General features: G+C 42.3%; 1 protein-coding gene across 4 annotated transcripts in view; it reads left to right on the top strand.

Annotated features, from left to right (window-relative positions):
* ddx31 (DEAD (Asp-Glu-Ala-Asp) box polypeptide 31) overlaps window positions 1–7,732 on the top strand; it is a 51,118-nt gene extending 43,386 nt beyond the window's left edge. For all 4 annotated transcript variants that reach the window (XM_038989479.1, XM_038989497.1, XM_038989491.1 and 1 more), the window contains exon 21: window positions 6,085–7,732. In XM_038989479.1, the coding sequence (XP_038845407.1) occupies window positions 6,085–6,232 (148 nt within the window). In that variant the 3' untranslated portion in view covers window positions 6,233–7,732. The remainder of the gene's footprint in view (window positions 1–6,084) is intronic.
* Window positions 7,733–12,762: the final 5,030 nt, after the last annotated feature.

Genomic DNA, 12,762 nt, shown 5'->3' with positions numbered 1-12,762 from the left:
TCCTGCAAATTACGGGGATGAGGACCTGTTCAGGTGTCTGGAGTAAATCCCTCTCGTCCAACTCATTAAAGATAAATTCATCGTCCAGTTCAAGGTGACTAATCGCTGTTCTGATATCCAGAAGCTCTTTTCGATCATGTGAGATGGTAGCAGCAACATTATGTACAAAATAAGTGACTAACAATGTGAATAACTAAATAAAATAGCACGGTTGTTGAAGAGCCCATAAAACGGCAGCCATATTCTCCTGCTCCATCTGTCCCATTTTTATATAGACTTATTTAGAAAAAGTCAACGACGAAGGGGGGCATGACTTTAAAAATGGCACTAATAATATTTTTTCATTCACGAGCAGTCCAAATGACTGTTCTAGTGTTAATGACCTCACTGGCTGCTGTCCTTAACAGCTAGGCTAATTATCGGCCAGGACCCCTAATGAATAAAGCCTGCGTGAAACAGTATCGGACACTCCTCTCTACAGTTTTACTATGCTCACAGACACACACTTACACAGCGACACTCACTGTTTTAACCCCAGCCTAGACATCATCCATATGGCCTGTCTGATGGTTGGCTCAGCTTTGAATGTGTTACCACTGCTCTCGTGTTCACACACACCCAGTCTCACTGATTTGATAACAGCTATTGGCTCTTTCTAACAGACTCCCTCGTTCTCCTAGTGTCTCTCTCAGGACCCCTCTGGCCCTATACAGTGCACTAGTTTGACCAGAGCCCTATGGGCCCTGGTGAAAATTTGTGAACTGTATAGGGAATAGGGTGCCATTTGGAAAGCATCCTGGGACAGTGTTTTTTTTTTGGTTCTCCGGCCACCTGTCAGTAGAGACTTCATTACAGGTGTGGTATGGCTGCGGTGTTGCACTGTCCTTGTCCAGGCAGGTCCTCTCTCTAATTGCCTGAATAGTCCAGCAACAAACATACAAACACATACACAAAGCCTTCTGAGGCACATCTCACACACACTCCCTACTCCCTCTGGTGTAAACTCTAGCTAGACTTCACACAGCCAAGGGTGTTAAGAATACATGGAGACCACCTTTCATTGTTTATTTACATTGCCGTCTCTGGTGGTGAGGCTGAGGTTGCACTAGGACTTGCCTGAGGGGGTTATTTTGTCCCTTGTGCTTACGATGTTCTTTGTCCTTTGGTAACAAACAGACGGCAAACAATTAAACAAGAGCTGACTATAAAATAGCAGTATATTTAGACTGTGCCCCATATCCTACATTCCTTATCTCTCCAGTCATTGTGAATGTTATTTGGTCCAACTTTCTGAATTGTTTGAATTAACATTTTGAAAAGCTAGGTAGTTGATTTTATGTATTTTTTAAGAGCCATAACTGAAAAGGAATTGGTTACAACTTTCATTGCAATTTCAAAGAAACTGATCTAGAAAATGGTAGTGGCATGTTGATGTACTTCAAGGCGGGTTGATGTACTTCAATAACAATCGTCTGTACATCAACCCGAGGCGGGTTGATGTACTTCAATAACAATCGTCTGTGAGGGGGAGAGGCGAAGGGGCGAAGGCATGCATATGCGCTGGGGTGGGTTTGAGGGGGGGGGATTCTCCGCTAAGTATTGAACTTTTGACGGATGCCAGATCCGGCAGTGAGAGTGATGCATTCTGTGTGTAGATTAATCTCTCATAGACAGACTATGTAAACATAAATGGTACCGTAGATCTCATGATACAATGGGATGCATGAGATAACGAGCAGCATTATTTCCTGTGATTTAGACACATCACGATTTCACAGGTGCGTCTTTCACATTTCGGAAGGGGAGGGGACATTTGGTCCATAGATAGTTTGTGACGTTGTCAGCTAACCATATGTCCGCTTCCATGGGGCAGAAGTCAGCGTATTGTTGTGATTCTGGATGGCCAGATTGTTAGCAAGAATGATGAACTCTCATGTGGGGAATCGTAAGTGGCTTGTTTCATCATGTTATTGATATCATATCTTGTTTTGAGGTATTTTGACTGACTTCATGTCAATGCTAATATGGGTCAAATTCGCTAGCTAACTAACAACTGTAACGATGTATTTTAGAGACATGCTCATTGTGCAAATGTATATGTTTAAAAATATATATTGGAGATGAAATATAGCTTACATTTTGTTAACAATCTAAGCCAACCCTGTCTGTTTTTTTTAGAGGAGATCTTTGTTCCGGTTCCGATCCTCATTCTAGCTCTACTCTTAACATTTATGGACCCAGAACTTAATCGGGCATCTGACCAATTATGGGAGACTTCAGTTCTGGGTTAACCGAGATTTGTGGAGATATATGCTCTTCAGTCAGGCTCCCCATTCATATGTCCTCCAGTAGGGGTCCCTATAGAGCACACTATAGCTGCAGATCAATAATCCTGTTACTGGAAGGCAGGCTCCTCTGGGGTGATCAGTTTCACTGCCCTGGGTGTTTGCTGCAGCCTACTGTGCTCCGTGGGCCCTAAATGTCCCTCTGGGCTGGGCAGCCCGGGGCAGGCTCCAGCTCCAGGGGTTATTGATTAGATAAAGACACAGGCTGGTTTTACATGGTCCCCCTGCTGCGATGTGACATGACAGTTATCGTTGGTCAATAGAGATCCTCACCTATACACACAACAGTCAGTCACTATTTTCTCTGGTGCTTCTCTCCCTCCTTGTGAAGATGGGTTATTAGTACTCACCACAGCCAGAGATGGGTCTGTTCTCCTGTAGTGCCGTCTTTGGGCTAGCTGAGGCTTGTTTGGGAAGAGGTAGTATGTTCAGGATGAAGTAGAGATTTTGTTTTTTTAAGTAAAAAAAAAATATATATAATATTTAATATCCGAAACATACAATATACTTGCAGTGAGGCCGCTCAACAACTACATTATACAAGTCATCCAACACTCCCATTCAGAGCGACACACAGAAGCATCCAGGGTCAATGCCCTGCTCAAGGGCACGTTGACAGATCTCCCAGCAGGCAAAAAAACGTGAACCCGAACCCTCAAAGATCCCCCACACAGTTCCCCAATAGCTGTCCCTCAACCATTCGAGACCCCTCACACCCCCCCAAGAAGAAAAATTTAAAATACAAATAATTCCATCCCCACCCTCAAGAACCCCCCAATTCACCAACAACCAAGAGAATGAACTAAAGAGAAAAAAGAAAAAGACAGAAGAAAACAGCGAACAACAATGCAAAAAAATGTAATAAATCAATTCAAAACAAAGGACATCAAGGACAGCTAACATCATAACGGCAATGCCAGCTGTATATGTTTGTATGCATGTCTGGCACTATTACATGCATGTGTCTGTTCTTGTATGTGTTTATTTGAATGAGTGTTTGTGTATATGCATGTGTACAAACACCTGCACGGCATCAGCCTCAGGCAAACCGGCATTAGTTATAAAAACCCTGCCCCTCAGTGTCATTCAAACACACTTTTCATTATTTTTACTTTTCTCTTTGACCATCATTCTGTCTCCCGCACAGCAACTCCACTCCCACTTGTCTCCAATTCCACATCCCAACCCTTAGCTTCCCTCAGCCCATCCCATCTATCTCTGCTGGCCACCCACTTCGGGTTTCTACGCAACACATATCTTTCAACTATGCTGTGATGTTTAACGTACAATTTCAATCTATCTAATCAAATAGAATCCACAGATTGCGATTTGAAGATAAATACTTTCACTAAGAGTATTTTGTATATTAGTAATTGACTGACTCGGTCTCTCCAGATCTCCTAACAGTATCCTCACAACAAAATCTGCAGAGCTTTGATGATTTTATGCCCCAAATATTCTACATTTTGTTGGTGGCAAGAATTCTATATAATAATTTTAGCTGAAAAGCACGAAGTCTTGAATCTTGCATTGTTTTATATATCAACTCATACACCCTGTACCATGGAATCGGTACATTAAAAATCTCTTCCCAACTATTTTGCAGTCTGTATGGCACAGTTGTCAACATCCTGGTCCTCAAATGAAACTGGTATACTTTCCTATTTATGCTATTTTATTCCTCTGCCAGTTTTGATCCTTTATATTGGGCAGACAGAGCAGTTCCCTACCTCCTCCCGCTGCCACCTGCCTCCTCCATTTTTGGGGTAATGCTGTAATCAATTGGTTGTACTCTTGGATTGAGCAGACCTGTCTGTACAATTCTGATAACTCCATGAAGGACATAACTCTACCATTCCAATTTACACTATAATTTAAGAACAAAATACACTTTTCAAACATATTTCCCATAAATACAGGTATTTTATCAACCAGCACATTTAGTTCAGCCATAATATTTGTTGTATTTCAAGGGGATAAAATAGGATTTGTAGCCATACTTGTTTGAAAAAGAGATACTTTGAAAAAAGTATAATTTTCAATTAATCGAAAAGGAGACATGGAAATCTACACAAAGGCAAAAAGGCCATTTTTAAACAAGCTAAGCTTTTCTTAGTAATCTATTTGAGAACCATTTAGGGTTCAAGTAAAACCTTTGAATAAGAAAAGCTTTGAGAGGTTTAGTGTTTTTATTTAATCTCAACCCACCCTATTCATTATATAGATAGACACGTTTTATTTTGTCTGGTTTAGCGTCCCAGATAAAGCAAACTATTTTTTGCTCATATGATTTGAAAAACGAATCATCAGGAGTAGGCAGCGCCATAAGTGAGTAAACAGATATGACTAAGGAGTTAATCAGGGCAAGTTTTCTATTGAAATTCATTGTGGAGAGCTTATTTATATATTTTGTGATATGAATACCAAGTATGTCTACTTCACCGTCAGCCCATTTTATAGGTAAGCTGCAAGGTAATGTAAAAGTTGTATTTTTTAAGGATCCAATACGTAATATTGTACACTTATCAAAATTAGGTTTTAGTCCAGAGAGTACAGAAAAGTTATCTCAATCTTTAATGAGACATTGCAGGGATCTAGCTTGAGGACTTAACATAAAACTTGAGTCATCGGCATACATCGACACCTTTGTTTTTAAGCCTTGGATTTCTAATCCTCTAATGTTGTTATTGGATCTGATTTTAATAGCTAGCATTTCGATGGCCATAACGAATAGATATGGTGACAGCGGACACCCTTGTTTAACTCCTCTTGAAAATTCAAAACTCTCTGAGAAGTAGCCGTTATTTACTATTTTACACCTGGGGTTGCTATACATTATTTTTACCCATTTTATTTACCCAAGATAATTACCGAAATTGAAAAAATCGAGGAATTTATAAATAAAATCCAGTCTTTATCAAATGCCTATTCAAAATCCGCTATAAATACCATTCCTGGCTTCTTATGTTTCATGATGTTCTATTATTTCTAGTAGTTGTCGTATATTATCTCCAATGTATTGTCCATGTAAAAAACCTGTCTGATCTAATCAAATCAAGTTTATTTTATATAGCCCTTCTTACATCAACTGATATCTCAAAGTGCTGTACAGAAACCCAGCCTAAAACCCCAAACAGCAAGCAATGCAGGTGTAGAAGCACGGTGGCTAGGAAAAACTCCCTAGAAAGGCCAAAACCTAGGAAGAAACCTAGAGAGGAACCAGACTATGAGGGGTGGCCAGTCCTCTTCTGGCTGTGCTGAGTGGAGATTATAACAGAACATGGCCAAGCTGTTCAAATGTTCATAAATGACCAGCATGGTCAAATAATAATAATCACAGTAGTTGTCGAGGGTGCAGCAAGTCAGCACCTCAGGAGTAAATGTCAGTTGGCTTTTCATAGCCGATCATTAAGAGTATCTCTACCGCTCCTGCGGTCTCTAGAGAGTTGAAAACAGCAGGTCTGGGACAGGTAGCAGGTCAGGGTTCCATAGCCGCAGGCAGAACAGTTGAAACTGGAGCGGCAGCACGGCCAGGTGGACTGGGGACAGCAAGGAGTCATCATGCCAGGTAGTCCTGAGGCATGGTCCTAGGGCTCAGGTCCTCCGAGAGAAAGAAAGAGAGAATTAGAGAGAGCATACTTAAATTCACACAGGACACCGGATAAGACAGGAGAAGTACTCCAGATATATCACCCGCTTGTCTAATGAAGCTGCTGCATCCTGTGCTCTCTCCCCTCAGACCTCTCAAGAAGTTTAGCGCTGAAGAGCGGGTGGCCAGTCTCACGCGCTCCGAATACGCCAGCGGGATTGATGGAGAATCCGCAGCCAAAAAGAAGAAGAACAAGAAGAAAAGCCAAGCCAACGGAGAGGAGGACAGAGTGGAATAGAAGTCAGGGGCTGGAAGGTTATCCCCGCTCACACAGGACAGCTCTCCTAACTCCTAAACCAATCTCCTGTCCCTAGCAGCTATAGTCTAGACATGTTTGTGATGGCCCCTCATAGATCTAAACCGATCAAATTATAGTTGAAAAGGTAATAACTCCACCTAGCCCTTTTTTTAGATTAGGTGGAGTATCTGTCACTTGATATTCATTACGCCCAGTATCTTCTCTAAAATGGTGCACCTAGAACGGGTGAAGGGGTTCTAGGGGTTGATTTGTGATTGTGCTGGTTGTGTAGCTTAAGGATGGGTGAATTCCATCCTTACCATAACCGTTTAACCCTCTACCTTTGCACAATCACTGTGTGTCTGTACAGAATTGATCCCAGAGCAGTGATTGACACAACACCCACAAGTATGGGGCACCAGAAGTTGACGTAGTGAGTATATAGTGTTTTTCTTTAGCAGTTCAGAACAGACTGACACAGTCTCAGGTTGTGTGTATTATTTTATAATGAATTGTATGGTGAGCCACGCACCATGGTCTATCACGTCAACACAAGTTAAGTATGTCACTGTTTCATGAAAAGAGTATGGTTGTTCTCCAGAATGTCAGAATTGTATTTTCAGCTACTGCATCGATAGGAATTTTGGTATACATCTGTGTGGACACGACTTTAAATGAACATTTTCAATTTTGAAAATATATGTTTGGTGTTTTATTTGTTTCATAAAATAATGAAACAAAATGCATTCATGCTATCTTAAATGTTTCAGAATGTCAGAAATCATATAAGCAAAGTATATAAAACATTAAGAACACCTGCTCTTTCCATGACATGAAAGGTGAAAGCTGTGATCCCTTATTGAAGTCACTTCAATCAGTGTAGATGAATGGGAGGAGACAAGTTAAAGAAGGATTTTTAAGCCTTTAGACAGGGATTGTGTATGTGAGCCATTCAGTGGATGAATGGGCCAGACAAAATATTGAAGTTCCTTTTGAACTGGGTATGGTGGGTGCTGGGCGCACCGGTTGGTGTCAAGAACTGCAACGCTGCTGTTTTTTTTAATGCTCAACCGTTTTCCATGTGGATCAAGAATGCGCCACCACCCAAAGGACATCCAGCTTACTTGACACAACTGTCAAAAGCATCGGAGTCAACATGGGCCAGCATCCCTGTGGAACGCCTTGTAAAGTCCATGCCCTGATGAATTAAGGCTGTTCTGAGGGCAGGGGGGGGGGGGTGCAACTCTATATTAGGAAGGTGTTCCTAATGTTTGGTATACTCAGTGTATATGACCATGTTCCGATAAAACAAAAGAAAATTCCAATTGTGATATAAAAAAAGTGTTTCTACATTGCTACTTTTTCCAGGTGACTACAGTCTTACAAATAGGCTTTTTTAAAAACCTTTATTTAACTAAGAAAGTCATAAGAATAAATTATTATTTACAATGACGGCCTACCGGGGAACAGTGGGTTAACTGCCTTGTTCAGGGGCAGAATGACAGATTTTTTTGCCTTGTCAGCTCGGGGATTCGATCCAGCAACCTTTCGGTTACTGGCCCAACGCTCTAACCACTAGGCTACCTGCCGCTATGGTTGGTTGATTGGTATGCTATACAGGTGTGGCCTTTTATTTTCATATGTATCAAGTTCAATTTTGTCATTTTAGCAGAATCTTTTGTAATACCACACAAATTACTGAAATGGCGGGCTAAGAATGGACAGAGAGAGACCTATGTGTTCATCTTATCATATTTCTCCAATGCCTAATCAGTGTGTCTTGTTTGTAGTGAAACTGTCCCAGTTTGCAAATTAATAAAATCTGATATGTCATTGGGACTCTGAGCATGGTACTTTCGAAACGGAGTCTTACTTTTCAACCACAGACAGTCGGACTACCGATGCAGACCTTCTTTTCCACCAGTCGGCCTACCGATGCAAGCTTTAACTGCTGTCTTACGCTAACAAGGGGTAGGCCTGTGCTTTTTGCCATTTTCTTTAATAAAAAGTAGGCCTATGGCATACCCGCTCAATTCAAGTCTTGGTCTTAATTTAGCCTACCTCTGTGTCAGTGAAGGGATGTCGTTTAGAGTGCATTGAGGGTGGAGGAATTGACCGACATATCTATGGATATAGCAGCCTACAACCTAATTCCGTCTGTCACAAAGGTAGGCCTAGCTCTTATTTCTTAAATAGGAAGAAATAGGCTCCAACACACTCTTGTTCTAATAAAATTGAAGAGGTTTGAAATGAATTATGCCTACTCGAATTTGCCTACTTTCAGCACCATGTTAATTTCCGATTGATTGTGCCATGGCTGATGCTTCAAGTTTCAGCACCACAATGTAAGTTACTAGAATCTGGCTTATTGTGAGGTCAATAAGTAAAATAGATGTAGACCTAAGTAAAATAGGTCTACATCATGGGCAAGAAATACAGTGCATTCGGAAAGTATTCAGGCCCCTTCCATTTTCAAACATTTTGTTACGTCACAGCCTTATTCTAAAATGCAGATTTTTTTTTTTTTTAATCCAATCTGCACACACTACCCCATAATGAAAAAGCAAAACCTGTTTTTTAGACATTTTTGCAAATGTATTAGAAATGAGACCTTATTTACATAAGTATTCAAACCCTTTGCTATGAGACTCGAAATTGAGTTCCGGTGCATCCGGGTTCCATTGATCATCCTTGATGTTTCTACAACTTGACTGGAGTCCACCTGTGATAAATTCAATTGATTGGACATGATTTGGAATGGCACACACCTGTCTATATAAGGTCCCACAGTTGACAGTGCATGTAAGAGCAAAAACCAAGCCATGAGGTCGAAGGAATTGTCTATAGAACTTCGAGACAGGATTGTGTCGAGGCACAGATCTGGGGAAGGGTACCAAAATATTTCTGCAGTATTTGAAGGTCCCCAAGAACACACTGACCTCCATGCTTCTTAAATGGAAGAAGTTTGGAACCACCAAGACTCTTCCAGGAGCTGGGCGCCCTGCCAACTGAGCAATCGGAGGAAAAGGGCCTTGGTCAGGGAGGTGACCAAGAACCCGATGGTCACTCTGACAGAGCTCTAGTGTTCCTCTGTGGAGATGAGAGAACCTTCCAGAAAGACCACCATCTCTGTAGCACATCACCAATCAGGCTTTTTCTTTTTTTAAAGCAGGCCTTTATCCAACCTGACAGAGCTTTAGAGGATCTGCAGAGAAGAATGGGAGAAACTCCCCAAATACAGGTGTGCCAAGTTTGTGAGTCATACCCAAGAAGACTCGAAGGCTGTAATCGCTGCCAAAGGTGCTTCAACAACGTGCTAAGTAAAGGGTATGAATACTTATTTAAATGTGATATTTCCGAGGTTTTACAATTTTATATATTTGCCAACATTTAAAAACCTATTTTTGCTTTGTCATTATAGGGTATTGTGTGTAGATTGGTAAAAAAACGATTTAATCCCTTTTAGAATAAGGCTGTAACGTAACAAAATGTGGAAAAAGTCCAGGGGTCTGAATACTTTCCGAATGCATTGTGTATTGTTTTTAATGAAATCAATTATAGTAGTAGCAAGCTATCAAAGTTCACCTGTCCTCATGTTAATGCTCTCCTTTTCAAACTGAACAGAACATAGGCTATAGGCTAGTCCACATGCAAGATTTTTAGGACTAGGCATAATCCAAAATTATTTTCGGAAGAAGCCTTTGACTCTCCTGAACTGCCACTGTAGGCCGACACAGCACAGTCATTTGTTAGGCAGCACACACAATTTTTTGATCAGCAAGAGAGCAGGCCCAGGGTTCTAATATCCATTGCCATGTGTAATGCAGCCTAGTTTTATTTACACCATCCCAGCAGCTATCTTAGAAATATAACTTTGCTCTTTGTTTCTCCGAGCAGGCACTTTGTTGCCTATAGGCTATGGATATTTTGATTGAAACCACACTAAATAGCCTATAGGCGCACTTGATATTGCGCACCCAGCGGAGAATCAGTGATCAAATTTTATTGGTCACATACACATGGTTAGCAGATGTTAATGCGAGTGTAGCGAAATGCTTGTGCTTCTAGTTCTGACCGTGCAGTAATATCTAACAAGTAATATTAACAATTTCACAACTACCTTACACGTGTGTGTATAAAGGAATGAATAAGAATATGTACATATAAATATATGGATGAGCGATGGCCGTGCGGCATAGGCAAGATGCAGTAGATGGTACAGAGTACAGTATATACATATGAGATGAGTAATGTAGGATATGTAAACATTATATAAAGTGGCATTGTTTAAAGTGACTACTGATACATTTATTACATCCAATTTTTTATTATTAAAGTGGCTAGAGATTTGAGTCAGTATGTTGGCAGCAGCCACTCAATGTTAGTGATGGCTATTCAACAGTCTGATGGCCTTGAGATAGAAGCTGTTTTTCAGTCTCTCGGTCCCAGCTTTGATGCACCTGTACTGACTTCGCCTTCTGGATGATAGCGGGGTGAACAGGCAGTGGCTCGGGTGGTTGTTGTCCTTGATGATCTTTTTGGCCTTCCTGTGACATCGGGTGGTGTAGGTGTCCTGGAGGGCAGGTAGTTTGCCCCCAGTGATGCGTTGTGCAGACCTCACTACCCTCTGGAGAGACTTACAGTTGTGGGCGGAGCAGTTGCCATACCAGGCGGTGAAACAGCCCGACAGGATGCTCTCGAATGTGCATCTGTAAAAGTTTGTGGATTTTAGGTGACAAGCCAAATTTCTTCACCCTCCTGAGGTTGAAGAGGCGCTGTTGCGCTGCCTTCACCACGCTGTCTGTGTGGGTGGACCATTTCAGTTTGTCCGTGATGTGTACGCCGAGGAACTTCACTTTCCACCTTCTCCACTACTGTCCCGTCGATGTGGATAGGGGGGGTGCACCCTCTGCTGTTTCCTGAAGTCCACGATCATCTCCTTTGTTTTGTTGACGTTGAGTGTGAGGTTATTTTCCTGACACCACACTCCGAGGGCCCTCACCTCCTCCCTGTAGGCCGTCTCGACATTGTTGGTAATCAAGCCTACCACTGTAGTGTCGTCTGCAAACTTGATGATTGAGTTGGAGGCATGCATGGCCACGCAGTCATGGGTGAACAGGGAGTACAGGAGAGGGCTGAGAACGCACCCTTGTGAGACCCCAGTGTTGAGGATCAGTGGGGTGGAGATGTTTCCTACCCTCGCCACCTGGGGGGCCGCCGTCAGATAGTCCACGACCCAGTTGCACAGGGCGGGGTCAAGACCCAGGGTCTCAAGCTTAATGACGAGTTTGGAGGGTACTATGGTGTTAAATGCTGAGCTGGAATCGATGAACAGCATTCTTACATGGGTATTTCTCTTTTCCAGATGGGTTAGGGCAGTGTGATTGCGTCATCTGTGGACCTATTGGGACGGTAAGCAAATTGGAGTGGGTCTAGGGTGTCAGGTAGGGTGGAGGTGATATGATCCTTGACTAGTCTCAAAGCACTTCATGATGACGGAAGTGAGTGCTACGGGGCGATAGTCGTTTAGCTCAGTTATCTTAGCTTTCTTGGGAACAGGAACAATGGTGGCCCTCTTGAAGCATGTGGGAACAGCAGACTGGGATAGGGATTGATTGAGTATGTCCGTAAACACACCAGCCAGCTGGTCTGAGCATGCTCTGAGGACGCAGCTAGGGATGCTGTCTGGGCCGACAGCCTTTGAGGGTTAACGCGGTTAAATGTTTTACTCACGTTGGCTGCGGTGAAGGAAAGCCCACACCGCAGGTTTTGGTATCGGGCCGTGTCAGTGGCACTGTATTGTCCTCAACGTGAGCAAAGACGTTTAGTTTGTCTGGGAGAAAGACGTCGGTGTCCGCGACGGGGCTGGTTTTCGTTTTGTAATCCATGATTGACTGTAGACTGCCACATACGTCTCGTGTCTGAGCCGTTGAATTGCGACTCTACTTTGTCTCTATTCTGATGCTTAACTTGATTGGGGCATCGGGTTAATCTCCCTCTTAATAAGCAAGTAATTCTAAAACACTAAGAAATGTTGATATTTAATAAATTACAAATTACATGACCCTTCCCTGGACTAGATTTAGAAAATACTGAACCCTCCCCTTGACTGAAATTGAAAAATCACGGCCCTCCCCCATTTTCCTCCAGGTACCCATTATGTCAATTTTTATCCATCCCTAATTTGTTCACTTCTAACCTAAACACATTGTCTTTTTGTTTTAATCGTTGGGGGCCATTTCACAGGTTTGGTTGGCTTGAATTTCACCAATCGCCAGGTAGAGTAGCTTTCAAGCCGGGCTGAGGAGTCCGGAGTGTTGCGTGCGTCGCCGCTGACCAGCTGTCCCGTCCAAGTCTCTCCACGGTCATATCAGGCAGTATCGTCTGGTCACCAGCTGTTATTGTATTTTGGCCAAGAGCCCAAGACACCATCACCAGCACTTTGGGAGTCATCATTCACAATGCTGTGATAATCGCTCATTTAATATTTTATTGACTAATTGTTTGGCAAATCTATTGTTGACAAATAA

The sequence above is a fragment of the Salvelinus namaycush genome, chromosome 1 (assembly GCF_016432855.1).
Source record: "Salvelinus namaycush isolate Seneca chromosome 1, SaNama_1.0, whole genome shotgun sequence".
NCBI classification, from domain to species: domain Eukaryota; kingdom Metazoa; phylum Chordata; class Actinopteri; order Salmoniformes; family Salmonidae; genus Salvelinus; species Salvelinus namaycush.
This window is presented reverse-complemented; position numbering and strand designations above follow the sequence as displayed.